General features: G+C 33.5%; 1 protein-coding gene and 1 long non-coding RNA gene across 10 annotated transcripts in view; one reads left to right on the top strand and one right to left on the bottom strand.

Moving 5' to 3' along the window:
- The window catches only part of LOC141544605 (uncharacterized), an 82488-nt gene that overhangs the window by 48616 nt on the left and 7355 nt on the right, over positions 1-26517 (top strand). For 3 of the 4 annotated variants that reach the window (XR_012482691.1, XR_012482692.1, XR_012482689.1), the window contains exons 3-4: positions 20295-20528; positions 25448-25538. This is a non-coding gene — a long non-coding RNA (uncharacterized LOC141544605). The remainder of the gene's footprint in view (positions 1-20294; positions 20529-25447; positions 25539-26517) is intronic. The other variant, XR_012482690.1, reaches the window with a different exon arrangement.
- The window catches only part of LOC141544603 (uncharacterized), a 133254-nt gene that overhangs the window by 42693 nt on the left and 64044 nt on the right, over positions 1-26517 (bottom strand). For 5 of the 6 annotated variants that reach the window (XR_012482686.1, XR_012482687.1, XR_012482685.1 and 2 more), the window contains 6 exons: positions 24209-24420; positions 18623-18656; positions 17405-17504; positions 14797-15010; positions 2738-3353; positions 389-505 (listed from right to left, as the gene is read on the bottom strand). Coding sequence is in view for 1 of the 6 variants with exons in the window: in XM_074270983.1 (XP_074127084.1) it covers positions 389-505; positions 2738-3353; positions 14797-15010; positions 17405-17504; positions 18623-18656; positions 24209-24420 (1293 nt within the window). In the remaining 5 variants the exon portion in view is untranslated. The remainder of the gene's footprint in view (positions 1-388; positions 506-2737; positions 3354-14796; positions 15011-17404; positions 17505-18622; positions 18657-24208; positions 24421-26517) is intronic. The other variant, XR_012482684.1, reaches the window with a different exon arrangement.

Raw genomic sequence — 26517 nt, forward strand, 5'->3', positions numbered from 1 at the left:
CCTAGATCTTTCCAACTTTAGATGCAAAGTTCTATTCATATTTCCACCAAGTAGCCTGTGTGTGTGTGTCTGTGTATAGATCCACTTATCTATACACACACACAAACATACATACATAAGAACATAGTTAAAGTATGATATACTTAATACTCAGGAAAAAACACACAACATATCATTCCTTCTGTAAGGATATTATGAGTAAATATAATTATCCCAATATAAAAATGGTATTAAGGGGTACAAATGGTAGATGTTATAGGTCTCGTTCTGTTAGTTTAAATGACAGGCACAATTATCAGAAAATGTATTATACTATTGGTTAAAAAAAGTATTATACTGAAAATGTTCCATTAAACAATGAGAAATTATGGATTTGTTGCATACATACTTTATGTTGTTTTTGCATCAAGAATAAATCTCTTTGTTGTGACTGAATCTCTTGTGAAGTCGTGAGTTGGTTTTTTTGGGAATCTGCCATTTTTTCTCGTAGCTTTCTTATTGTATCCTGATAGAAATATGTATGTAGAATTTCTATTACTGATTTTATATAGCACCTTTATCTTCTATGAAATTAATATGCTTTTACTTGCCTGAATATATTTATGATTATCATAGCATGGTTTTAGTAAATGTCTTAGGGACTTTTAATGCAATCACCTCATTTTGCAGTTTGAGGAAAGTTAAGACCCAAAGAGGTTAAGTAAGCTGTCATAAAAATAGTCATCAAGAAAAGGATTGGAACTTGGTTCGTAGAACAAAAAATTATTTTCCCTATATCACACATCTTTCATTCAAGCATGGGCCAAATGCTATCCTCTTTTCTTGCTCATCATAAACCATTACTTTCATTCTGTCTTCAGAAATAAAACACCTCCAAAGCCATGTAGGAGATAAACTTTTTCATATGCAATTCACATGGAAGGTGGGGGAATGGTAGAGGTAGACTATATAATTTCTTATATCTGATAGAAACATTAGGTTTTTTCCTTTCTCTTTTTCAAAAAAAAGTTCTTTGCACGTGCCCTTATATGAATAAGAACATTTATGATAAGAAGATGAATTTTCTTTCCTCGCATAGTTTCCCCTGGAGAATTATCATCTGATCACTGTTAGGCTTGTCAGGCATGACAAAATTACTTGAAGGGATTGATCTGATTTGATGAAAGCAGAAACAAAAAAAAAAAAGGGAGGGGGGAAGAAGGAACGGGACAGAGGGGCTGCTGCCCCTGTTAAGTCTTTAAAGCAGTTCCTTTTTATACAAGGTTATAAATTATACTCCTGATTCCAATCTTCCAGTCAATGGACAGAAAATGGGGAAAATTAGAGAAAATATGGTAGCTCTTTCACTTATAGATATACAGTATGGTGCAAGATTACAAAAAAAGGGAAATAAATTCATTTCATTCTCTAACCTAGTAGAAGACCAACATACAAACATATATAAATATACATATACACACAAAATACAAGAATATATATGTGTGTATTAATATTCATGCATTATAAAAAGCCTGTGTAGTTTCATTATAAAGAAAACTATTGCATTTGTGACAATAGTAAGTGTAACTAAAAAGTAAAATGTATTTAACATTTTTATCTCATTAGATACGATTAATTATCTTGTAAAAAGTCAACTAAATTCTAGTAATATTTCAAAAGGAAATAAGGAAGAGATACAAATGTAAAATTGTCTAAAGATAATTGACAAAAATAACTGAATCAGTACAAAAACATTAAATTCCACTATGAAATGAATCTATATCCAACTACCTGATCATAAAAACTAAATATAAAATATAATTTTTTTCATCTGAAATTGCTGCACAGTGCTATAGTTGGTAGTATTCCACTTATTGCAAACGTGATAAGCATCAGAGAAAATGAGACCTGCTATTAGACAGTAAAAAAGCTAAATTTTCAGTAAATGAAAGGCACTGACTGATGCCATAAACTGCAATTCTGGAAATCATGCAAGAAGTATTAGTAAAAACAGTGAAAAAATACTGACATAAACAATAAATATGTAGTAGGGAATCAAAAGCAAACTTTAAAAAATGGCTCTATTACCACACACCAAAATTAATTCTTAATGCACAATCACAGTCTCTTTGAAGAGAACTGTTGTCCTAAATTCTAAAGAAACATAGTTAGTAATCTTTATGATTTTATTAAAAATATGATCAGCTTTTTAATATTTAAAAAATCAGTTCATATTAGTTTGAATTAAAACTATTCAGATTGATAAACATGTTTCAATGGTTATGAATGGTAATGTCCAACAGTATCTCAGTTTAGATGCCTCATTTGAATTGTTACATTATGCCTAGAATATTTTTTCAGGATTTATCTTGTTTCCGTGAGTCAAATGATTTATTCCATTGCAGCATTACATGGAATGCTAGGCAAATTATTAGAACTACAAGTTGATCAGTATCTACTTAAAAGTGCTTAACTCCATCTACACTCACTAACTGCTATAATGCATTTAAAATTTCATGGGCTAACGCACACAATATTTTTTAATCAAAATTAGTCATCTTATCTAAAAAATGGATATTGGCTTGTTTTTTTTTTTTTATCATAAATGCTTTTTCATCGTCCTTTTTTGCATATCAGAAATTTTACATTGAAAGTTACTAATATCAGAAAATCAAATTCCTAATTTATCTTGATCAAAATAACTTTGAAATTCATTTCAAAATATTAAATGTTTGTCAGACAATATTTAAAGACTTACCTTGTTTTTTGAGTTCTCATTTTCAAGTTTACCTAGTTTGTCTCTTAAAGAAATACATCTCTCATCAACTGACTCTTTATTTCTCTCTTCTAGCACAGGATCTTTTTTTGCAGTATCAGCACAAAAAGTCATGGGGCTATCCTTAAACTGCACCTGGACACCCTTTGATATGAAGACCCCTTTGTTTTGGGAATCTTCAAAAGGTTTCTGAAGCAGCTGAATTTTCTTCTGCATTTGGGCTAATCTTTCTTGCAGGGACTCTTCTTTGAAAATTAATTTATTCAAGTTTTTCTGTTGTATAGATTTTTCGTTTTTGAGTTGCTTTAATTTATCTTTGAACTCTTTTAATTGTCTCTGAGTTTGTTCTAAAAGTAATGTCTTCATTCTATGGTCATTATTTACTTGGTAGATCTCATTTTCGAGTTTAGAAAGCTCAATTGTCAGGATGTCAATCTTATCTATTAGGCTGTCCTTTAAAAGAAGCCATTTATCTCGTTTTCGCTGAAGGTTTAGTTTTGATGTCTGACTTTCCTCTTCAAGCACAGCAGAACTTGCACAAGAAGGGTAATGCATTTGTGTCTGTAGTTTTTCTCTGTTTTGTTTTTCACCTTCCAATCTAGAGTTCAGTATTGCATTTGGAAAAAAAATAATTGTAAGTAATTGTGTTATATAGTCTTGAAAAATTACTAAAATGGATAAAATTTTAAAATAATCAAAAGGAAATTTTGCATTGAACTTTGTGAGAGAAACTTTCATTCTAATTTTCAGGATTCCTTTTTATTTAATATTGTTCTATTGTATTGCATTTTTAAATACGTTTTTGTTTCCAAAATACATGCAAAGATAATGCAAAATCTTGTTTCTGAAATTTTTTCTCCCTTCTGTGCCCCCACCCCTTCCCCTAGATGGCAAGTAATACAATATATGTTAAACATGTGCAATTATTCCGTACATATTTCCATATGTATGATGCTGCACAAGAAAAATCAGATCAAACAGGGAAAAATGGGAAGTAAAGAAAACAAGCAAACATCAACAACTAAAAATACAGGTAATATGATGTTGAGACCTACATTCAGTCTCTACACTGTTCTTTTGCATGCAGATGGCTCTCTCTCTCTCTCTCTCTCTCTCTCACGTTTCTACTGGAATTGATCTGAAAAACTTCATTTTTGTTGAAAAGAGACAAATCCATCAAGATTCTTTTTGTAATTTTTCAGATATCCACCAGTATTTCAAATCCAATACTAGTCAAAACATCGGCTTACAGTCTGCTTGTACCACTATTTTAAGGTTTGAAGATGTAGACTGCATGCTAAATGGAGGTGTCTGAGCCACTGAGAAGTCAAGAACCCTGCCTATACTATTTATATTGATGAAGACAATTGTCTGGAGTGGTAATCAGAATTTGAAATGAAAACTAAGAAGACCTACTTTGATTAGACTCGTGCTAAGGTGTTCCTATTGTTAACTAATTACTTTCAGTATTTCACAACCCTCCATGATGGAGGTATTGAGACAATGTTTTCACATATTTCAATGATGAATGAGAGAATAAACTAAGTATAATTAAAAATAAGGAGATTAACCTTCAAAAGTGTTAGATTAGAATCACATGGAATGACTATCCTACTGAAAATATAAAGGATCATTTATATTGTGAGGAAGAAATAATTCTCAAATACTCCCATAAGAAAGTCAATGGAGATTATGCATGCTGTTTATAAACTTTTATTGTATAGCATAGAACTCTTAATAAGTCAGTTATTTTCAGTAAACAAGCATTCATTACTATATACCAAGCACTGGGGATAAAAGTCAAAAGTCAAAAAAAAAGTCAAAAACACTAATCCCTCCCTTCTAGGTGCTTATATTCTAAGTCCTCAAAACATATCAATAACATTCATGAAAGCAAGTTACATATTGAATATTTGAGAGGTAACATCAGAAAAGAAGGCACATCATTACTAAAGGCACTAAAAATTTGACAGGCAGTGAAATTTCAGAAAAACCTGGAAAGACTTATATGAAATGATAAAAGGTTAAGTGATCAGAATTACCACCCTGTACATCAATATTGGGTCATGATCATCTATCAATAACTCAGCTCTTTTCAGCAATACAATGATCTAAGATAATCTCAAAGGATTCATGATGAAAAATGCTATCCATATCAAGAGAAAGAACTGATGAAGCCTGATTGAAGGTCATATTATATGATTTTCACTTTAGATGTTTCATGTTTTTTTTTTGTTTGTTTGTTTTGTTTTTCCATTTAAATTGTTCTTCTCTCACATCATGCCTAATATGAAAATATGTTTTACATGACAACATCTAAAAAAATCAACATCAAATCGGTTAATATTTTACGGGGGGGGGGGGGGGGAGGAGGAAAAAGAGAGAAAATTTGGAACTCAATATGTATTAAAAAATAAATATTCAAACAAATGTTTGTGTACCATAGGGGAATGTTGTCTTACAATGAAGAAAAAGAATAGCAGGTGAGCCAGTAGATCTGGATCTCAGAGTTAGGAAGAGGAGTAAAATGTGAGAAAACTGGAAAAGGGCGGAGCTAAGATGGTGGCGAAGACACATGCAACTTTCTAAGCTCCTCTCATAGCGTCCCGACCAATTATTCAATTGAGCCTCAAAAATAGCACTTGACTGGTAAAATTCACTAAGAGTAGAAGTACAACAACTTGCCAGCCAAAGATAATTTGGAAGAACACCAGAAAAGGTTTGTTCTGAGCAGTGGGAACAGACCAGCGCAAACAGGGATAGAACTAGAGGTTGGCATATTGAGCAGACTGGAGGGGGTGGCCTCTGTGGTTAGAAAATTTACAGAAACGACTCTGCCATAGGCTTACTGCTCTGCCTTGATTACAAAGTAGTAGAACAATAGAGACATTAAAGCCAAAGGTAGAGGATACTGTAAAAAATGCCAGAACCTAACAAGATCTGTCTATACCCACCCAAAACTGGAAGTGATTCAGCACCTACCACAGCTCAACTGGGAAGCTACATTCTGCAGCACAGGCTGGGGCAGTCACAAATTTGTATGGCAGAGGGGTGCAGCCCGGGGATAGCCTCTTATCTGCAAAGTGGCAAGTTCGGTGGCCTGGGGCAATAGAACTTCTGAAGCATGACTGTGCATCCCTGGGCAGAGACACTTCCAGTCACTGAGAGGCTATTCACTGGTCAACTGCTAATAGCCACAGCCCCACAGCAGGGCTTTGGCTTGGGATCGTGACACTTTCACTGCTCAGCCTCTAGCCCCTGGGCAGTCACTAATCCATACCATGGGGCTCTTCACTGGGCACTTCCCCTGCTCAGCCCCAAAATACCTAGGCCTGAGTCACTTCTGGTGGGGAACTTTTTTCAGAGCACTCCCATGCCTCGACACTCCTTGCAGCCCATTTGCAGGACAGCTACTGTCTATATATCGATCCCTGCTCTGCAGAGGAAGCTGGTAACCTCTTTGCCCTGAAGGCAGACCATACAGGCTTTAAAAAAATGAGTAAAAAAAATCACAAGAATGATTGATAACTTCTATACAGAAAGAGAATAGGTTTTCCATCCTGAGGAGACTAATACCAGACAGTCTCCAGACAATACGCCAAAGGGGCATCTAACCTGGTCCCATTACAAAAGGCTCTCCTAGAAGAAACATTTAAAGATCTTAAAAGAGAGATAGAAGAAAAATGGGGAAAGGAAAAGTAGCTATGTAAGAGAGTAACAACTTCCTGAAATGTGAATTGGAAAATAAAGAACTCCCAAGAATTGCAAAGAAACAGAATTTGTGAATTAGAAATGGTAAAGAACTCTCAGGAAAGTAGAATTTGTGAAATGGAAAGAGAAAATAACTCACTAAAAAAAGAAATAAAATTAGTGAAATGGAAAAAATTTCCATAGAGCAAAACAACTCATTTACAATCTCGATTGGACACATACATTAAGAAGTTTAAAAAGCTAATGAAGTAAATAACTCATTAAAAATCATAACTGAACAAATAGAAATGAATAATTCATTGAGATATCAAGAATTATTCAAGTAAAACCAAAAAAAATGAAAAATTATTTGGTAAACATTAAACCTGAAAAATAAATCTGGGAGAGATAATCTGAGTATTATTGGCCTTCTCAAAAATTATGATGAAAAAATAGCCTAGATACTATTTTACAGGAAATCATCAAAGAGAACTGCCCAGATGTAATAGAATCAGAAGGTAAACTAGGCATTGAAAGAATTCATCGAGCACCTTCTGGAAAAGACCTTAAAATAAAAACATCAAGGAATATTGTGGCCAAATTTCAGAACTATCAGACTAAGGAAAATATATTACAAGCAGCCAGGAAAAAAAAACAATTCAGATACTGAGGTGCCACAATCAGGATCACTCATATCTGGCTGCCTCCACATTAAAGGATCTTAGGACCTGCAATCTGATATTCCAAGAGGCAAAAGAACTTGGAATGAAGCCAAAAATAAACGACCCAACTAAGCTGAGCATTTTTTCCATGGAAGAAAATGGACATTTATTGAAACAGATGAATTCCATTTGTTTCTAAGGAAAAACCAGATGACTCAAGAAAAGCAGAAAAAGGTAAAAGGAACTCTCTTGAGAACTGTATTTCTCTCATGGATATACACAAAGACTACATATATAATTTGAATTTACTGATATAACATAAAAAAGGGAATTCTAAATGGAAAGGGGATTGTGTCAGAAAAAGGGAAAAGGGGAGATAAAAAGAGGGAAACTGCATTCCACGAAGAAGCAAAGGAAACCTATCAGGTCTGAGGGAATTTAGAGAGGGGAGGAACATTGTGTGAGTCTTACTCTCATCAGAGTTCGCTCAAAGAGAAAATAATTGACCTATTTATTTTAGAGTAAATCTTCTTTTACCATTTTAAAAACTGGGAGAGGAAAAGGGAAAAAGAAAAGCATAATAAGGGAAGGGTACAAGAAAGGGGAAGGGATTCAAAGGGAGAAGGGAGGGATCCTAAATTGCATGATGAAAATGGGGCCCATAAGTTTTATACTGGGAAAGGGGGTAAAGGAGGGCAAGAAAAAGAAAAGCATAATCTGGGGATAATAAGATGGCAGGAAATACAGAATTAGTAATTTTAACTGTAAATGTGAATAGGATGAACACTCCCATAAAGCAAAGGTGGATAGCAGACTGGATCAAAAGTCAGAATCCTAAAATATCTTGCTTATAGGAAACACATTTAAAGAAGGGAGAAAGTAAGAAAGTAAACGACTGGAGCAGAATCTATTATGTTTCATTTGAAGTAAAAAAAAAAAGCGGGGTAACCATCCTTATCTCAGATCAAGCAAAAGCAAAAATTGATTTAATTAAAAGAGCTAAGGAAGGAAATTATTTCTTGCTAAAGGGTAGCATAGACAATGAAGCAATATCAATAAAAAACATATATCCACCAAGTGGTATAGTATCTACAGTCTTGAAGAAGTGAAGAGAGCTGCAAGAAGAAACAGACAGCAAAACTATAACAGTGGGAGATCTCAAACTTGTACTCTCAGAATTAGATAAATAAAAGCACAAAACAAATAAGAAAGAAATTAAAGAGGTAAATAGGATATTATAAAAGTTAGGTATGACAGATCTTTAAAGAAAACTGAATGGTGATAGAAAAGAGTATACTTGCTTCTTAACAGTTCATGGAACCTATACAAAAATTGACCATATGTTAGGACATAAAGATCTCAAAATTAAATGCCGGAAGGCAGAAATAGTAAATGTTTTTTTTTTTTTTTTTTCAGATCATGATGCAATAAAAACTACATTCAACAAAAAGTTAGGGGTAAATAGACTAAAAATTATTGGAAATTAAGTAATCTCATCTCAAAGAATGATTGGATGAAACAGCAAATTATAGACAAAATTAATAATTTCACTCAAGATAATGACAACAATGAGACATCATAACAAAATTTGTGGGATGCAGCCAGAGTGGTAATAAGGGGAAATTTTATATCCTTAGAGGCGTACTTGAATAAAATAGAGAAAGAGAAGATCAATGAATTGGGCTGCAACTTAAAAAGCTAGAAAAAGACAAAATTAAAAAATTCCAATCAAAAATAAGCTGGAAATTCTAAAATTAATACTCAAAGTGAAAAAAAAAAACTATTGAATTAATAAATAAAACTAAGAGTTGGTTTTAAAAAAAAAAAAAACAATGAAATAGACAAACCTTTGGTAAATCTGATGAGAAAAAGGAAAGAGGAAAATCAAATTATTATTCTTAAAAATGAAAAGGGGGAAGGGGGCGGGACAAGCGAGCAGGCAAATCTGTAGCCTCCATGTAGCCCGAGGGGACCGTTAAGAAGCTAGAGGAGTTTCAAACCACCGTACCGGGCTCTGCGGGCTGAGAGAGGGGTTGCCCCGGCCTCAGGAGGCACGGGCCCAGCTTCTCCCCTATGGAATAGGAAAGGGTCTTGGCACTTCTGAGAGCAGAAGTGGAACGGTTATCCAGCGAGCTGCAGGAGACAACCCAGGAGAAAGTCCAGGCTGCAACATATGGCCTGGCAGTGCTCGAGGAAAATGCTGACTTGAAACAGAAATATGGGGACTTGGAAACAGAACTAGAGTCCCATAGGCTGGAACTGCATCAATTGAAATAGGCATTAGCAGAATGTCACAGCAACCATAAGCGGGTCACATATGATGGAGAGAACAGAGAAGAATGCTTACTGCTAGAAACTGCTTCCAAGGAGGCAAAGCTGATGGAGAGAATTGAAGAGCTGTAGAATGACATTAAACAAATGAGATTTCTTGTGACTAATACATCCGCTGAAAATGATCGCCTTTCTTCCATAATCTAGGAGCTGAGAAAGAACTATGTAGAGCATGGCCTTTGCACAAAGTCCCAATTCAGGAAGTAAGTTTGCAACGAGTAAACAAACAAAAACTCATTCTAAAGAGCCGTTATGGAGCCAGAGCCACCCAAGACACCAACTCAAGACAAGAGACGAACACCACAACATATGTAAGCCAAAGCCTCAAAGAAAAATTCAGCTTTGCCCCCAACTAAGCAATAAAGTAATAATTTTGAAAATTAAAAAAATAGATTAATAAAAAAAAAATGAAAAGGGAGAACTTTCTACCAATGAAGAGGAAATTAGAGAAATAATAAGATTTACCCAACTTTATGCCAATAAAATTGATAACCTAAGTGAAATGGATGACTACATCCAAAAAAATAAGCTTCCCATATTAACAAATGAGAAAGTAAATCCCTTAAATATTCCCATTTCAGAAAAAAAGAAATAGAACGAGCTATTAATAAATTCCCTAAAAAAATCTCAAGGACAAGATGGATTTTCATGTGAATTCTCTCAACCGTTCAAAGAACAATTAGCCTCAATGCTATATAAAATATTTGAAAAAATAGGGAATAAAGGATTCCTACCAAATTCCTTTTATGACAGAGACATGGTACTGACACCCAAACCAAGTAGGTTGAAAAGAAAGAAAGAAAATTATAGACCAATCTCCCTAATGAATATTGATACAAAAATCTTAAATAAGATATTAGCAAAAAGACTATAGAAAATCATCCCCAGGATAATACAAATCAAGTAGGATTTATACCAGGAATGCATGGCTGTTTCACTATTAGGAAAATTATCAGTATAATTGGCCATATTAATAACCAAATTGACAGAAACCATATGATCATTTCAATAGATGCAGAAAAAATTTGATAAAATCCAACATCCATTCCTACTAAAAACACTTGAGAATATAGGAATAAAAGGACTTTTCTTTAAAATAATCAATAGCATCTATTTAAAATCATCAGTAAGCATCATATGTAATGGCGATAAACTGGAAACATTCCCACTAAGATCAGGAGTGAAACAAGGTTGCCCACTATAGCCATTACTATTCAGTATTGTAGTAGAAATGCTAGCTTTGGCAATAAGAGTTGAGAAAAAGATTAAAGGAATTAGAGTAGGTAAGGAGGAAACCAAATTTTCATGCTTTACTGATGATATGACAGTATACCTAGAGAACCCCAAAGTTTCTACTAAAAAGCTATTAGAAATAATCCATTCCTTTAGCAAAGTTGCAGGATACAACATAAACCCACATAAGTCATAAGCATTCATATATATATATATATATATATATATATATATACATATATGTATATATATGTATATATATATATATATATATATGTATATATATGTATATATACACACATATAGATACATATATATATGTATATGTATATATATATACACATATAGATACATACATATATATATATGTATATATATATATATATATACACATATAGATACATACATATATATATATATATATATATATATATATATATATATATATATATATTCTTATATATCACTAACAAAATCCAACAGTTAGAGTTTTATAAGAGAAATTCCATTTAAAGTAACTATGGATAGTACAAATTGCTTAGGAATCTACCTGCCAAGGGAAACTCAGGGGTGGAGGGAAAGAGGGGAAAAGTTGGAACAAAAGGCTTTGCAATTGTCAATGTTGAAAAATTACCAATGCATATATCTTGAAAATAAGAAGGTATAATTTTTTTAAATTTTTAAATTAATTTTATATTTATAACATTTTTGACAGTACATATGCATAGGTAATTTTTTTTTACAACATTATCCCTTGTACTCCCTTCTGTTCCGAATTTTCCCCTACATCCCTCCACACCTTCCCCTAGATGGCAGGCATTCCCATACATATTAAGTATGTTATAGTATATCCTAGGTACAATATATATGTGCAGAATCAAATTTTATTGTTGTTATTTTTGTTGCAAAGGAAGAATTGGATTCTGCAAAGAGTTTACACTCACTTCCCAGTGTTCCTTCTCTGGCTATAACTGATTCTGTCCATCATTGATCAATTGGAATTGGATTAGTTCTTCTCTATGTTACAGATATCCACTTCCATCAGAATACATCCTCATACAGTATCCTTGTTGAAGTGTATAATGATCTCCTAGTTCTGCTCATTTCACTCAGCATCAGTTGATGTAAGTCTCTGCAAGCCTCTCTATATTGATCCTGCTGGTCATTTCTTACAGAGCAATAATATTCCATAACATTCATATACCATAATTTACCCAACCATTCTCCAATTGATGAGCATCCATTCATTTTCCAGTTTCTAGCCACTACAAAAAGGGCTGCCACAAACATTTTGGCACATACATGTCCCTTTCCCTTCTTTAGTATTTCCTTGGGATATAAGCCCAGTAGCAGCACCGCTGGATCAAAGGGTATGCACAGTTTGATAACTTTGGGGGCATAATTCCAGATTGCTCTCCAGAATGGTTGGATTCTTTCACAACTCCACCAACAATGCATCAGTGTCCCAGTTTTCCCACTTCCCTTCCAATGTTAATTATTATTTATTCCTGTCATCTTAGCCAATCTGAGAGGTGTGTAGTGGTATCTCAGAGTTGTCTTAATTTGCATTTCTCTCATCAATAGTGATTTGGAACACTCTTTCATATGAGTGGAAATAGTTTCACTTTCATCATCTGAAAATTGTCTGTTCATATCCTTTGACCATTTATCAATTGCAGAATGGCTGGATTTCTTATAAATTAGAGTCAATTCTCCGTATATTTTGGAGATGAGGTCTTTATCAGAACTTTTAACTGTAAAAATGTTTTCCCAATTTGTTACTTCCCTTCTAATCTTGTTTGCATTAGTTCCTAAATCATGGATCCATTTTGATCTTATATTAGTATGTGGTGTTATGTGTGGGTCCATGGCTAGTTTCTGTCATACTAATTTCCAGTTTTCCCAGCAGTTTTTGTCAAGTAATGAATTCTTATCCAAAGTTGGGATCTTTGGGTTTGTCAAACACTAGATAGCTCTTTTTATTCACTATCTTGTCCTGTGAGCCTAACCTATTCCACTGATCAACTAGTCTTATTATTAGTTATTTCTTAGCCAATAACAAATGGTTTTGGTGACTGCTGCTTTATAATATAGTTCTAGATCAGGTACAGCTAGGCCACCTTCATTTTTTTTTCATTAATTCCCTTGAAATTTCCGGCCTTTTGTTCTTCCATATGAATTATGTCGGTACTTTTTCTAGGTCATTAAAATAGTTTCTTGGGAGTCTAATTGGTATTGCACTATTAGTTTAGGGAGTATTGTCAACTTAATTATATTTGCTCAGCCTATCCAAAAACACTTAATGTCTTTCCAATTATTTAAATCTGACTTTATTTTTGTGACAAGAGTATTGTAATTTTGCTCATACAATTCCTGACTTTCCTTTGGTAGATATATTGCCAAATATTTTATACTATGGACCGTTATTTGGAATGTAATTTCTCTTTGTATCTCTTGCTGTTGGATTGTGTTGGTAATGTATAAAACTGCTGAGGATTTATGTGGATTTATTTTGTATCCTGCAACTTTGCTAAAGTTATGAATTATTTCTAATAGCTTTTTAGCAGTCTTTGGGGTTTTCTAAGTATACCATCATATCATCTGCAAAAAGTGATAGTTTGATTTCCCCATTAAAAAGGTATAATTTTTTAAAAATCTGGAAAAGCAGGAAAGGGCTAGTTATAATGGCCTTTCAGAGGCAAGAAAAGGGATTTTTATTTGATCTTGGAGATGATAGGGTGCCAATACTCCTAGAAGAGAATGAGTAATGACATGGTAACATTTATGCTTGAGGAAAATCACTTTGGCTTCTTTGAAGAATGGATTAGTGTGTGGAAGGTCTTTATTCAGAGAAAGAAAGAGAAAGGCAAGTGCAATAATATAAGCAAGATGCAAAGAATGCCTGCATTGTACTGATGATTGTTATTAGACAGAAATGCACGTTATGAGAGATGCTCAAAAAGCAGAAAATTTGTCATTACCAAAAAGAGAAGATAAGGCTGTTATTAAGGTTGCAGTCCTAGGTGAATCGGGGGAGGTGCTGTCACTGATTATAGAGACATTCAGAAGAGAAGAGGGCTTAGGGAGAAAAGATAATTCTGTTAAGGCCAAGATGCATATGGCACATCCCATTTGAGATGTCCAAAAAACCTTACTGACGTATGGAAGGGGCTCAAGAGAAAGACTACCACTGAGTATATATCACTGTGGAAACCATTCCTCCACAAGGGTATTAAAGGAACTCATGAGGAGCTGATGAGATAACCAAGAGAAACAGTACCATTTCCAAGGGTGTAAGCTCCTTGACAGCTCAGGCCAGGTCATATTTTTCTCTTATCTGCCCTAAAGTTTCACAAAGTATTCTGCATATAACAGGGCACTAGGACATTTGCAGAGGAATTTGAATATGCAGATATTTATAGCATATCAGAAACAGAAACTACCTTCCTAACTTTATTATACATTACTCCCCTTCTTGCAGTCTACAATCCAGTCAAAGTGTCCTTCTTTTACTTCTACACAGGACAACACAAAACTCTTCTTTCCCAAAGCCACATCTTTGTGAAGCGTGTCTTCTCAGCCTGGAGTGCACTGTTGCTTTTCTAACCTCCCCCTCCATTAGAATTTCTTGTTTCTTTTGAAATTCTTTTGAAATTCTGTTTCCCTACCTTCTTCTACATGAAGTTGCTGCTACTCCTTTCCTTTGAAAACCAGGCCCTGCTTCCTGCTCCAGATTTCTGCGACTTTATTGTGTTTACATTTGTATTTACATCCTATATTCTTGTATGGATTGTAAAATTCCCCGTGGCACTTTATTTTTGTCTTTGAGCCTCAGTGCCCACAACAGTGCTTGGTGCACACAAGATACTTGTTAAATATATGTTGATTAGGGGCAATCTGTGCTTCAAAAATAACATGATGAAATAAGGGTGGAAACCTATTGGAAAGTATTCCAAACAGGAAGATGGATTATACCACATTAAGTTAAAGGGATTCATTGTAGGGCTCATTACATTATTTTAAAGAATTTTCATTTTTCATTTCTTAACCTCAAATTTTCTGTCACAATGTTTCATTGTAAGTGTAATGCTTTCAAACCTTGATTTAAACTTATGCCATCCATACCTGCTTCTATAGAGTTTTCTATCACATTCTGCTTTTCGATTCTTTAACTGGTATTTAGTTTCCATTCTCTCTGACAATTCTTCCCGTAGTCCAATAATCATCTTTTCTAAAAGCTTAACTTTTCTTCTGACTTGGGTCCATTTTGAATTTTTAAATTCTACTGCTGGTTCATATATAGGAAGTACTTTCTTTTTTTCCCAAATGTAATCTGAATCTGTATAGAGAAAAACACAAGTAAAGAAACATATTAGGATTTTAAAATCTGTGGGGCAGTAGGAGAATATTTAGAATGCAGATTCTTTGGCACTGATAAAACAGTCTCCACATATGTATCCTAAGATTATATCAAAATATCATTTTGTCAATAAATTTAAACTGAATTTAAAGTAACCTCCTTTGGGTTATTGTAGACAGCTAAACAGAATCTCTTAGGTTACACATTATTTTATTTAAAAAAAACACTATTTGAAACCTCAGGATTCCTCTTTATATAAGAAAATATGTGGGAAAATTAAACTTCCTGATGTATACTGTGAATGGCAACAATAAGATGAATAAAATACATTATATAATTAAATTGTAATTTATGATTATGAATTAAAATATGCTAAATTACTTTTAAAATATCATAAATGTGTTTTACCTCAAATAGTTACATGTAAACACTGCTTGTCCTTTAGAAGTTTATAATATAAATCATTCATATACAGTAAAATCCTTCCCTCATTTATTCCTTAGCCAGAGTTCTGGTAACTTTAACCAACATTTAACTGAAATACCAGAAGAAAATTTTTTAAAAATTTAGACCAAATCCAGAATTAGAAAAATGGGTCATATCAAGTTCCAGATTTAACAGACTTGTTTATTGGGTTTTCCATGGCAACATTCAATTCTTCATATGATTCACTGTTCAACAGAACTAAAACAGCAAGGATGTAGGGGAGAACAATGTTGTTCTGGGCTCTGCTTGTAATGTGTACCGAAGTTGACATTGACAGTAGGGGAAATCTAATATGCAATATTTTTTGTCATTTTAAAAATTAATTTTATAATTATAACTTTTTTACAGTACATATGCATAGGTAATTTTTTACAACATTATCCCTTGTACTCCCTTCTGTTCCAAATTTTTCCCCTCCTTCCCTCCACCCCCTCCCCTAGATGGCAGGCATTCCAATACATATTAAATATGTTATAGTATATCCTAGGTACAACATATATATACATATATATATATGTTCAGAACTGAATTTTGTTGTTATTGTTGCAAAGGAAGAATTGGATTCGGAAGGTAAAATAATCTGGGGAGAAAAAGAAAAAAAAATGCTAATAGTTTACAATCATTTCCCAGTGTTCCTTTTCTGTGTGTAGCTGATTCTGTCCATCACTGATCAATTGGAATTGGATTAGCTATTTTCGCTGTTGAAGATATCCACTTCCATAAGATGCAAGATTTAAAGCAAAAGAAGAAACCATCACAGACAAGCTAGAGAACTTGGTGCGATTCACAGTTAATAGGTAGATAAGGCAGAATTTGTACTTAAATATTCATGATAACATGTCTAGTGCAATATCCTGTATGACATGCTGATAGAAGAATTATAAAAACTAGGCAGAAAATCTGTAACATTCTTACGACTTTTGGTCACGTAGAGAAAGATTCTACTATTTTACCCATTGTTTCCATGAACGAGATCACTTTAATCACCTAATGTCAATTTCTTCAATGCTTTTCTATTATCAACAAGGTAAAATTCATATACTGTATGCTGGCATTCAGTATGTATAATAAACATTAAATAATATAGCACATATAGGTTTCAAAATAATTTCTCTGAAATTATCCTGTGAAGTTAGTCTTTTACAGATTAAGAAAATGAAGCTCCAATATTAAGTGATTTGTTTATACACACAAAACTAATCGTCCTACATTCCTAATACCTATCTTTTCATATTTACTTCTTTTTGCTATATACTGTCTTGTAAAACTGGATTTTCAGTGTTATTTTCGTTTCTCCTTGCTCACAGTTTCCATGTTTGAGATTTTCATTCCAGTTCTCCTGGACTCCCACGACCTAATGAATTCATATTCATTTTTAAAACCTTCAGAAAGTTGTTTTTATTCTTGCTAGCTGACATTCTTTCCCACTTTATACCTCACATATAATTATGACTATACTTTTTATTTACTTGTTAGTATATATTATTTGTTTATTTTTCCCATTAGAGTTATTTATGTAAGCTCTTTCTGCCTAGTACATTGCACACTCTCTGAGGACAAGGATTTTGTTTTTCTAAAATTTGTGTATTTGGCACACAGTAGGTACATAATTCTTTTGGCACTGAAACACATAATAACTCCTCTATGAGAACTTCTGTAGCTGAAAAATCATCACCCTGAAGCCAAAATGATCCTTTTTAGCTTGGCAAACTCTGCCAGACATTACACATTAGACGCCAATGCCAGAGCCTCCCAGAGAACACAAAGTTACCTCTACTCTACTATGGGTCAGTGGAATAGAACTCGTGTTATCTTCTTGGATATAAGTGCAGACTTAGTTTCTGTTTAACACCGGTATTCCATTAGAAAATTTAAAACAATTCTTACCCTTGGTATAAATTGAGGGAGGTAAATTAGAATTCACTGTATCTGTTTCAAGTGATTCAGTGATGTCATCAAGAGTATCTGCAGACATCTCTCCTTTATCCTATAGAAGACATAAAGTTAAGGTAATAAGTTTATGTAAAATTATTGTAAAACAAACTTGAAAACGATAGCAATGGCTAACATTTCTATAGTTTTTCTATATGTCTATAGCTTTTCACAGCAGCTATCCTCACAAAAATTTCTTGAGAAAAGCACTACACATAATTATTTTACAAATGAGTAAACAGGCTATAATAGAGGTTAGGTGATTTGTCCATAATTATATAGTTACTGAAGAGCCCAGGAACAGATTCAAATTCAGGTGATCTTGATTATTCACTAAGCCACATCTCTACCTAGAAGCTGATTTAGCAATCTCATGAGGAGTTACACAAATTAGTCACGATATCTGCAACATGCTATAATTGCATTTGCTATTGCTAGTCTCTCCTAATTCCCAGGCTGTCAGAGAAATCTCTGGTAAACATTAATATCAAGCTTAGCTCTTCCTGAAGCCTTCAGAAATCCTCTGTCTGCTATCTCACATGGATGCAGTGGAGGTACAACAGAGCACCCGGGAGTTTATTCAGGCAAGCTTAAGAACTTTACTCACATGGTTTACATCCTACTCTAAGACTTCCTGCACTCTCTTAGCTCCTTCTGCTTGGCAGAGCTCCAGTTGAAAAGGGTTGGGTTCCTCCCCCATTGAGCCTATATCAGATCCCTGAGGTCATAGGCACAGCCAGTCAGAGATGGAGAAACTTCCCATTCCTGATGCAATTTTAGAGTGTTCAGGGTTCCCGCAGAGGCGGGACATGCCACCCAGGAAGGTAGTCCCTATGTAGCCATAGCCATTCATGTCAGGGCATCTCCAGGCCATAGGCCTGGGTTATATCCTAACTGTGCTTGCCTGGCCTCTCTTATGGACCCTTCCAGATATCTCTTACAGATAGCAAATAATCTTCATTTTATCTATGGGGGAAATGAAAGAAAAGCCAGAAATATAATTAGTTTTCTGGCATTCACAATGGACACGTTCACTTAAAGATTGTTTCCAAACATATCCTTTTTATGATTAAATATTCCTGTGCTTCAAAATGCAGAAGAGGGATCCTATTTGTTCATTGAAAATAGTATCATTTTCTAAATTAAGATCTATTTTAGCAGTTTTTACAATACCTTATTATTTTCATTGAATGTTCTCTTGGCATGCCTAAAAGACAAATAATTTACTTTACTATAAATATAAATAAAAGTGTGTCATTGTAATTATTTGATTTTCAATACATTTTTATTTCAAAATCATATGATTTTTCATGTTTCTATTTAATCTTATAGCCATAATTTTTAATAAATGCCTATTTTTGCCTCTTGAAAAGTATTTTTGATGTGCTTTGTAAATTTTTTTTAAAAAATGTTTATATTTTAATTGCTCAAAATCTACTTTTTCACCCTTCTATCGGAACCCTTTACAACTGGGAATAACAAATAATCCATTACAAATATTCATAGTAAAACGACAAATTTTTGCATTGTCTGTGTCCCCCCAAAAAGAAATCTGTCTCCTTCTATACTTTGAATCCCTTAGCTATCTAGGTGAGTAGCACGTTTCATCATTTGTCATCTGAAATTATGGTGGCTCATTATGGTGGCAAGAGTGATGAGTTCCTAATTATTTCAAAATTGTCTTTACCATATTGTTGTCATTATAATATTATTCCATCATATTTCTATACCTCTATTGTTCCTTCTGTCAAAAAGTTTTTAAAAGAAATAAAAAAATTCTGAATTAACATCTGAATGTTTTATTAAAATTTATTATTAAATTTATTAAATTAATTTATTTAAATTGATTTAAAAATTAATAACTAGTTGAGAATACTCTCAAAATAAAGGTGAGTCAGAAAATCTTAACTTGCAATAGAATACTAATGAATTATTTAGTCAATTGTTTGTCCCAAACTGCTTGTCATCAAGATTCTAAAAGGACAAGAATATGAGCAGAAAACTATGACTGTCAGTATAAAATGATTCTTCCAAAAATACTATGCCTAGTACCTTGTACTCTATTCTAAGTTTTATAAAATATTAAGCATGGTAATCAATATAATCATATGTTGGTCATTCAAATTATATGTACCTTGGCTTCTTTTTATTATATTGAAATATAGAGGTCAGATATTAATCTCATTCACCGTTTTGTTTTTCCCAGAGCCTAGCATAAGGCTCTTCACATTTTATGTAACTAATGCTTTTTAAACAAGTTATACCAGGATATTAGTGGACACCTTGTGGAATAAAGCATGTGGAAACTACTCAGAAAACCATGATATTCCCCTCTGGAGAAAGTACTCCTGCTGATAACACTATCCACAAATTCTCTTTAATACTCGAGTATGAAGCTTAAATGTGATTATATAAAATTATAAACTTTAAAGACACAAATGCTGTGAAAAAATGACTGGCTCTTTCTAGATGTTTAAAAAATAACAAGATATGTCCTACAAATTAGAGGGAGAAAACTAAGTTCGAAAGAAGTAAATTATGGTTAAAGTGTAGATGAAGAAAATGGCTTCTCTCTCTTTCCAGTGATTTTAATCAACTGTTGCATTAACAATAATGTAAGTTGAATAGAGTATATACCCAGCCATATCCCCCATCATTGTCCCTATATCTACTGTTAAGTCCAGATAGGGAAGGCTATTGTAATAAAAGCAATAAAAGCAGAATACTCATGCACAAGAAACATAATATATTCATTGGATGAATAATGACAGTTCATGTTTCTATAGCACAAGAAATTTCCTTACAACAATCCCTATTTTACAAATGTGTGTGTGATATGTCCTAGAGTCTACCGCTAACATTGGCCTTGTGGTGCAGTGGAAAGTGAATTGAATCTGGAGTTCAAACCCCAACTCTTCCTCTTTTTCACTGGTATGACTGAGACTAAACCGCTTAGGAGCCTGGACTACATGACCCCTGCACTGCCTTCCAGTTCTCAATCCATGCTAGAACATTAGGAGACTGAAGACTTGAGCCTTAATCTTCTCACTACAAGACTGGGATTATTACTAATGCTTGGGTATGTATGGTGAAGATATACTTTTCATAGACCCATGTCAATTCTGCTGTGCCCTGTCACCACAATGAGTCAATTAAAGTGTATTATCACTGGGGCAGGTTCATAATAACTGAGAAAAGGAGAATTTCAACCACCAAACAGTGGCAAGTAATGTAGCATGAGCATATTTAAGGGAAGTCTGGGCCCTCTAGCTTTGCCAGGAATAATTAGCTTTCCTGTCATTCCTTCAGTGCATGTCCCATACCAAAAGAATACTTAGAAAGAACATTCAACTGGCAGAAACAAAGGACATCAGGACAACAGTCTTCTACAATGAGAAAAAGCACACATTGCTAATATTTTTTCTATGAGTTTTGTCCAGTACTAGTTTACCTTAATGCATAAGGATTTATTTGTCTTATTTAAGGTGCTCTCATCACGACTATGGAGTAGGATACCAGATGAAGAATTGCAGGGAAAAAACAAAAAAAAAAAAAAAAACAAAAACAAGAAGCAAAAACCAACCATAAGTTGATCTTTAAATAATTCTTTATTGAAAACTTCTAAGAAAACAGTGGGAGACATATTTTTTTCTATTTTAAAATATGTGACATTTTACTTCCAGACTAAGTTTCCTTAACTAAGATGCTGATCTTATCATTCCCTAGAACAGAAACTTTTAATGGTCCCCCTTCTTTAGTAGTGCATTAAATTGCACTGTGTACCTGTGAAGCTTCTTCATCTTCAGGCGTACAGTCTTAATCCAACAAAGTTTCTCACACTCCTCAAAAATACAAGGCCCATTCTAGTCAGATATGTGCTTCTCTAGTCTAGGAATATGTGCTTCTTAACCAACCTTTTCTTCACCTACAATGGTTCCCATTTCCTGCCTATATTTGGGCTAAGAAAACTTCAGCCGCATAAAAGCAGATCCTTGCGATTACACAATTTGTGTGCAAAATATCAGGGAGTTATCAAAGCAGGCTTGATATGTGCCAACAATACCAAAAGAAAGTCTTAATGTGATTGTAGGTGGAATTCTAAGTATTCATAGAATCCAGGAGGAGGGAAGTGATTCTTTCCATATACTATGCCCTGATCAGAACCTGTTTGAGGAAGATATTCATTCCTGGGTGATATACTTTAGAAAAGACAATTAGCACTGAGAATATTTCCAGAGGAGAAATCAGGATGGTGAAAAAAATGGCAACTGATGATGTTTGCTGCAGATGTTTACCATAAGTAAGAGAAGAGGAAGAACTGGCATGATGAGAAGTAGTATTTGTGATCAAATGTACAATAAAACATAATGTTTAATTGACCCTCTAAAAGCTAGGACTAGGCACAGATAAACAAATTTGGGATCAACACATGAAAAACAAAGAACACAAAAAGCAACCAACTTCCAAACAACTAAGACTTATTTAAAAAAGGAATGGGCTGCCTAAAGAATTAATGCATTCCTCTGTGTGTGTATGTATGTGTGTGTGTGTGTGTGTGTGTGTGTTTGTGTGTGAAAGAGAGACACAGAGACAGAGAGATAGAGAGATTGTGCATTCTAGTTAAAACAGTGAGCAACTAACAATCACAATGGTAGGAAGATTATTCTTTGATTCAACTCGAATGACTTCACAAACTTACCTATTCCTCTGTACATGTAACTTTTAGTAACTTCATTTTCCCACTCTGATAAGGTATCAAAGAAGGAATTTAGTGTGGAAAAGCACATTTTGTAATCATTTTTGACATCAATTTATTCCAGCATCTTATTCACAAATTTCACAGAACTTAAATAGAATGTTCACTTGAAACTTACCCTCTTTTGCTTCCCTTTCCAGCAAACTTCTCCAAAGAATACTAATTTCTCTGGTACTTTACCATTATTTCTCTCTCCAACTGCTAAACATATACCCCAATGAGTTAGTTTTACTCACTGTCAAGAAAAGTTTTAAAAACCAAAATATTCACAGCAACAACTTTTTGTAGTAGCAGATAACTGCAAATAAAGTAGCTGAGGCATCCTTGACTGAAGAATGGCAAAAAAAAAAAATTAAGCTTTCTTGATGTAATAGAACATCATTTCTATGGTGAGAAATAACAATTACATAAGAGGAAGAGAATATTTAGATGAATTAATGCAAAATGAAGTAAGGACAACCAGGACAACAATATAAATTATAACTGCGATAATATAATTATTAAGGACAATAAAATAACCACAACTGAATACTGTGAAATTATAATGTCCAGGTTTGAGATGAGAGGGTGCCACTTCCTATTTATATGTCAAGTGGAGCATTATCAATGTGGAACACTGCATGCAATACTGAGGTAGGGATGAAGAATGTTTCAGTAGATGGCTGAGGAGTGAGATCTTGGGAAAAGAGGCTTATATAAAAGTAAAAGATGACAATTTTTAGAAAAGGAAACTTTCTCTCAATTGTCCATGGCTTTACTGTTTCTCACTAATATGTCTAATATGGTTATGTCCCACTAATCAAAGAACAGTAAATATGTTTCTGTCTGCATGCAACTGAAGTCACAATATGTAAGTACTGCCATTGAGGTAGGGAATGATGCCTTTTTCAGTGACTCTTAAAGAGAATTATAAATTGTTGTCTTCCTGAATTTATGTTTATTTAATTAATTAATTTATTTATTTATTTATTTTTAGTCTTGAAATTAATTGAGCTAGTTAAAGTTATTTTTAAATCTATTAAATTAGTTTTCAAGTTAATACAAGTAAATCTGGGCTTTTAAAAAAACATTCTCTACTTTCTAACTGTCAATCCAGAGCACTTCCACATTCCAACTCTCATCAGTTGGAATTTTAGAGGTGGTCTAGTAAATACAGTCCCAACATGAATTGTGAACCCTCTTTACCATATTCCTGTGTCTCATCTATCACCTTATGGTCCCCTAAGACTTTTCTAGATGGGGCAGCAGGTAGAAGTTATCTACCTTTTGCTCTTCCTCAGCCTGTCCAGAAGGCATATGAGCACTAGAAGGACTTATACAACAAGGACTATGTGAGTACTTCTCTTTACATTTCTGTCAATTCCCTTTTTTTATTCTGCCATCCTGAAAGGACAATACCTTTTCTCTCCTCAGGCTTATCTTACATGGTAGTGGGTGGGTGACTGGATCTTTTTAATGATTTGCATGTCTGCAATTAAAAGTGTGAACCCTTTCTTAAGAATCTAGGTTCTCTGCCTTGGTATCCCCAATGCTTGGCCCATGATAACATTTAAAAATTAATTCATTCTTGAATATTTCTTCTGATGGGAAACTTCCTAATGAGTAAGACAACACATTTAATTTTTGGAGTAGCTGTAAGATTATTTTCATGTCTCATTGGTACTTATTATTTATACCTCTTCAAAGTTTCCAAACTGAATTGCTTTGCTCCTTGCCACCTGCATATTACATTCTATGCTATTTTTTGGATCTCATCAAAGCCTACCTACCTTCTTTCAATAAACACTAATGTAACAAAAACAATAATAATAATAATAACAATATAGTATAAATATACTTACAGCCATAGAATAATATGCATTCATGTGACCTTAATTTCTTTCTTGGCAAAAAACAAGTGGATGCAGAGTGAATCTGAATCTAGATTTGTAGAGCAAACTGAATATACCATAAATGATAATATTTAATAATAATTCTCCAGTTAAATATGTTGACAAACTTACCCCTTTAAAACATGGTGCACCGGTGTTACATTTTCCTTAGAAGAGATGCTCATTTTTGGTCTTTCTTCCCCAGGAATTTTATTTTCCTCATCTTTACCATTTTGATAGCTCTCCATAGAAAACTGTTTATTAATTTTGCCAGTTGTTGTTCTTTCACTTAACTTATCACCATCTGTTCTCTCCAATATTTCCATTTTCTTTTCCCCTTCCATCTAAAAGGAAAGCTTAGTATCATTCTTACTTTATTGTTGTGTGTCTTTGTGTGTAAATGCATATATGTGTGTGTGCACGCGTGTATGCATGTGTAAATATGCACACTTTTATACATATATACTTATATGCTTACTTACGTACAAGTACTAGTACAAGGAGCTACCTGAAGAGAAAATTTCCCCTACCAATGTTATCAAAATCTAGAAGACAAGTATTGTCTACATATGTCAGAGATGGGACTTGAACTAGTTCCCTATCAAATATGCCACATTACCTTTAATTTTTCAATTTTATTTTGAAATACATATAATCCTCTATATTATCTTCACTTTTTATTTTGGATATATAATGGTCATGGTTTTATAAATTTTGTTGGAAAGTAGAAACATGGACTCCTATTTCAAAATGACAGCTCAATTACAATCTCATTTTGTTTTCTCATTCTACTTTCAAGATCTCTCAGCTCTCTCCTTTCAAAAGGAGACAGGATTGAAATACAATATCTGATTTATGCTTGCCCTTTTCCACCATGTTCTCATGTTCTCACAATGAAAATATAGATCAAGTTTATTTCCAAACCCATGATGGCTGTTTCCCACTCAATTTCTCATTTCTTATTTCTTACTATCAAGTTCAAAAAGTAAACCAATAAAACAAAGCAATAAAAAAAACAAAAAAAAACTTGATTAACAGCATAGGAAATCGATTAAAGTGAGATTTAGATATTGTGACTGCTATATTAAGGAAAATTGATGCTATTCCCTGTGTATTTCCAGAAGCACCATCTTTCAGAAAAGAAAAAAAAATAGGAAAAAATAATATTAGTGTAATGCTATCATTTTGTAGATTTGTACATTAAGTAATCCAATTGACCATTTTGCAAAGTCATTTATATTTCCTGAGCTTCTATTGCCTTGTCCACAATTATTTGTCCACACCCTTTTATAGGAATAGTAATGAAGATCACATGAGATTGCTTTGTAATTTGAGAGTCATTCAAATACTATTCTCATTATTTTTGGACAGGACCTATGAATTCATCAGTATGAGTAACTACAAGTGAGGAAATTCCCTCCATAAATTCAGATCACCCTCTGCTCCAAGTCTCAGTTGCCTGGTAAGGTCGATGGATTTGCCCAGGCTAACATAACTACAAGAAGCACTTAAATCTAACTCTAACTGAATGTGTTTGGGTTTGTATACACTGTGTTATATGTTCAGCTATTATTGTGAAAATATAATGAAAAGACGGACATGTGAAGGTATAGATAAGCCAAGAGACCTTGGCCAGGCAATCTAACATCCCTGAGCCTAACCTTTCCTCATTGATAAGACAATGGTGTTTGATTCAATGACTGCCAATGCTCCTTCTCAAAAATAAAATTCAATGAATTAACAGTGCTAGTACAATAGCATCTAAAGCCAGCCAATTATGCAAATATCTATAGTGAATAAAAATATATTTTGAAAAACTAAATACAAAAAGAGGAGCATTGAACTTGAAAGTAGAAGATCAAAGTTTAAAACTCAATCCTATAATTTATAACTAGTGGGATAAATAGAGAAATAGTATATTAATGCCCTATGAAAACTGATTTTAGATGATTAGCATAATTGTGTTTCATTTTCTTTTGAAATGCAAAAATGTAATGACTTTAGTAAAATCAATAAAGATGAAGTATCAGATTACCATAAAAGTATTATTTGTATCAGGTACCTTTGTTAGAAATTTCCCAAATTTAGCTTATGTTTTCAGTATTTTAAGAAAATAAAAAATGCCCATAGAAAGGAAAAGTCTTTAAAATATCCAATATTACAAGGATTTGCAAAAAAGAGAATCTGAGTTCATTATGTTCCTTTTAGGTCTGTATCCTAATTGTCTTTAGGCTTGTCCTTGTTCTTTTGGTTACCTAGTCTAATATTCCAATTTGTATGTCTGATTTAGACAGTTTCTTGTTTACATGGCAAATACTTTGAAAATTGATGGAGCAATTTAGATAATCAAAATAAAAAGTATAAAAAAGACTTTCTGGATATTTTCCTTAATGCAGTTTTCAATACATGTTGTACAAATACCAAGCATTTGAAGTGAAAAA

The sequence above is a fragment of the Sminthopsis crassicaudata genome, chromosome 5, assembly GCF_048593235.1.
Source record: "Sminthopsis crassicaudata isolate SCR6 chromosome 5, ASM4859323v1, whole genome shotgun sequence".
NCBI classification, from domain to species: Eukaryota; Metazoa; Chordata; class Mammalia; order Dasyuromorphia; family Dasyuridae; genus Sminthopsis; species Sminthopsis crassicaudata.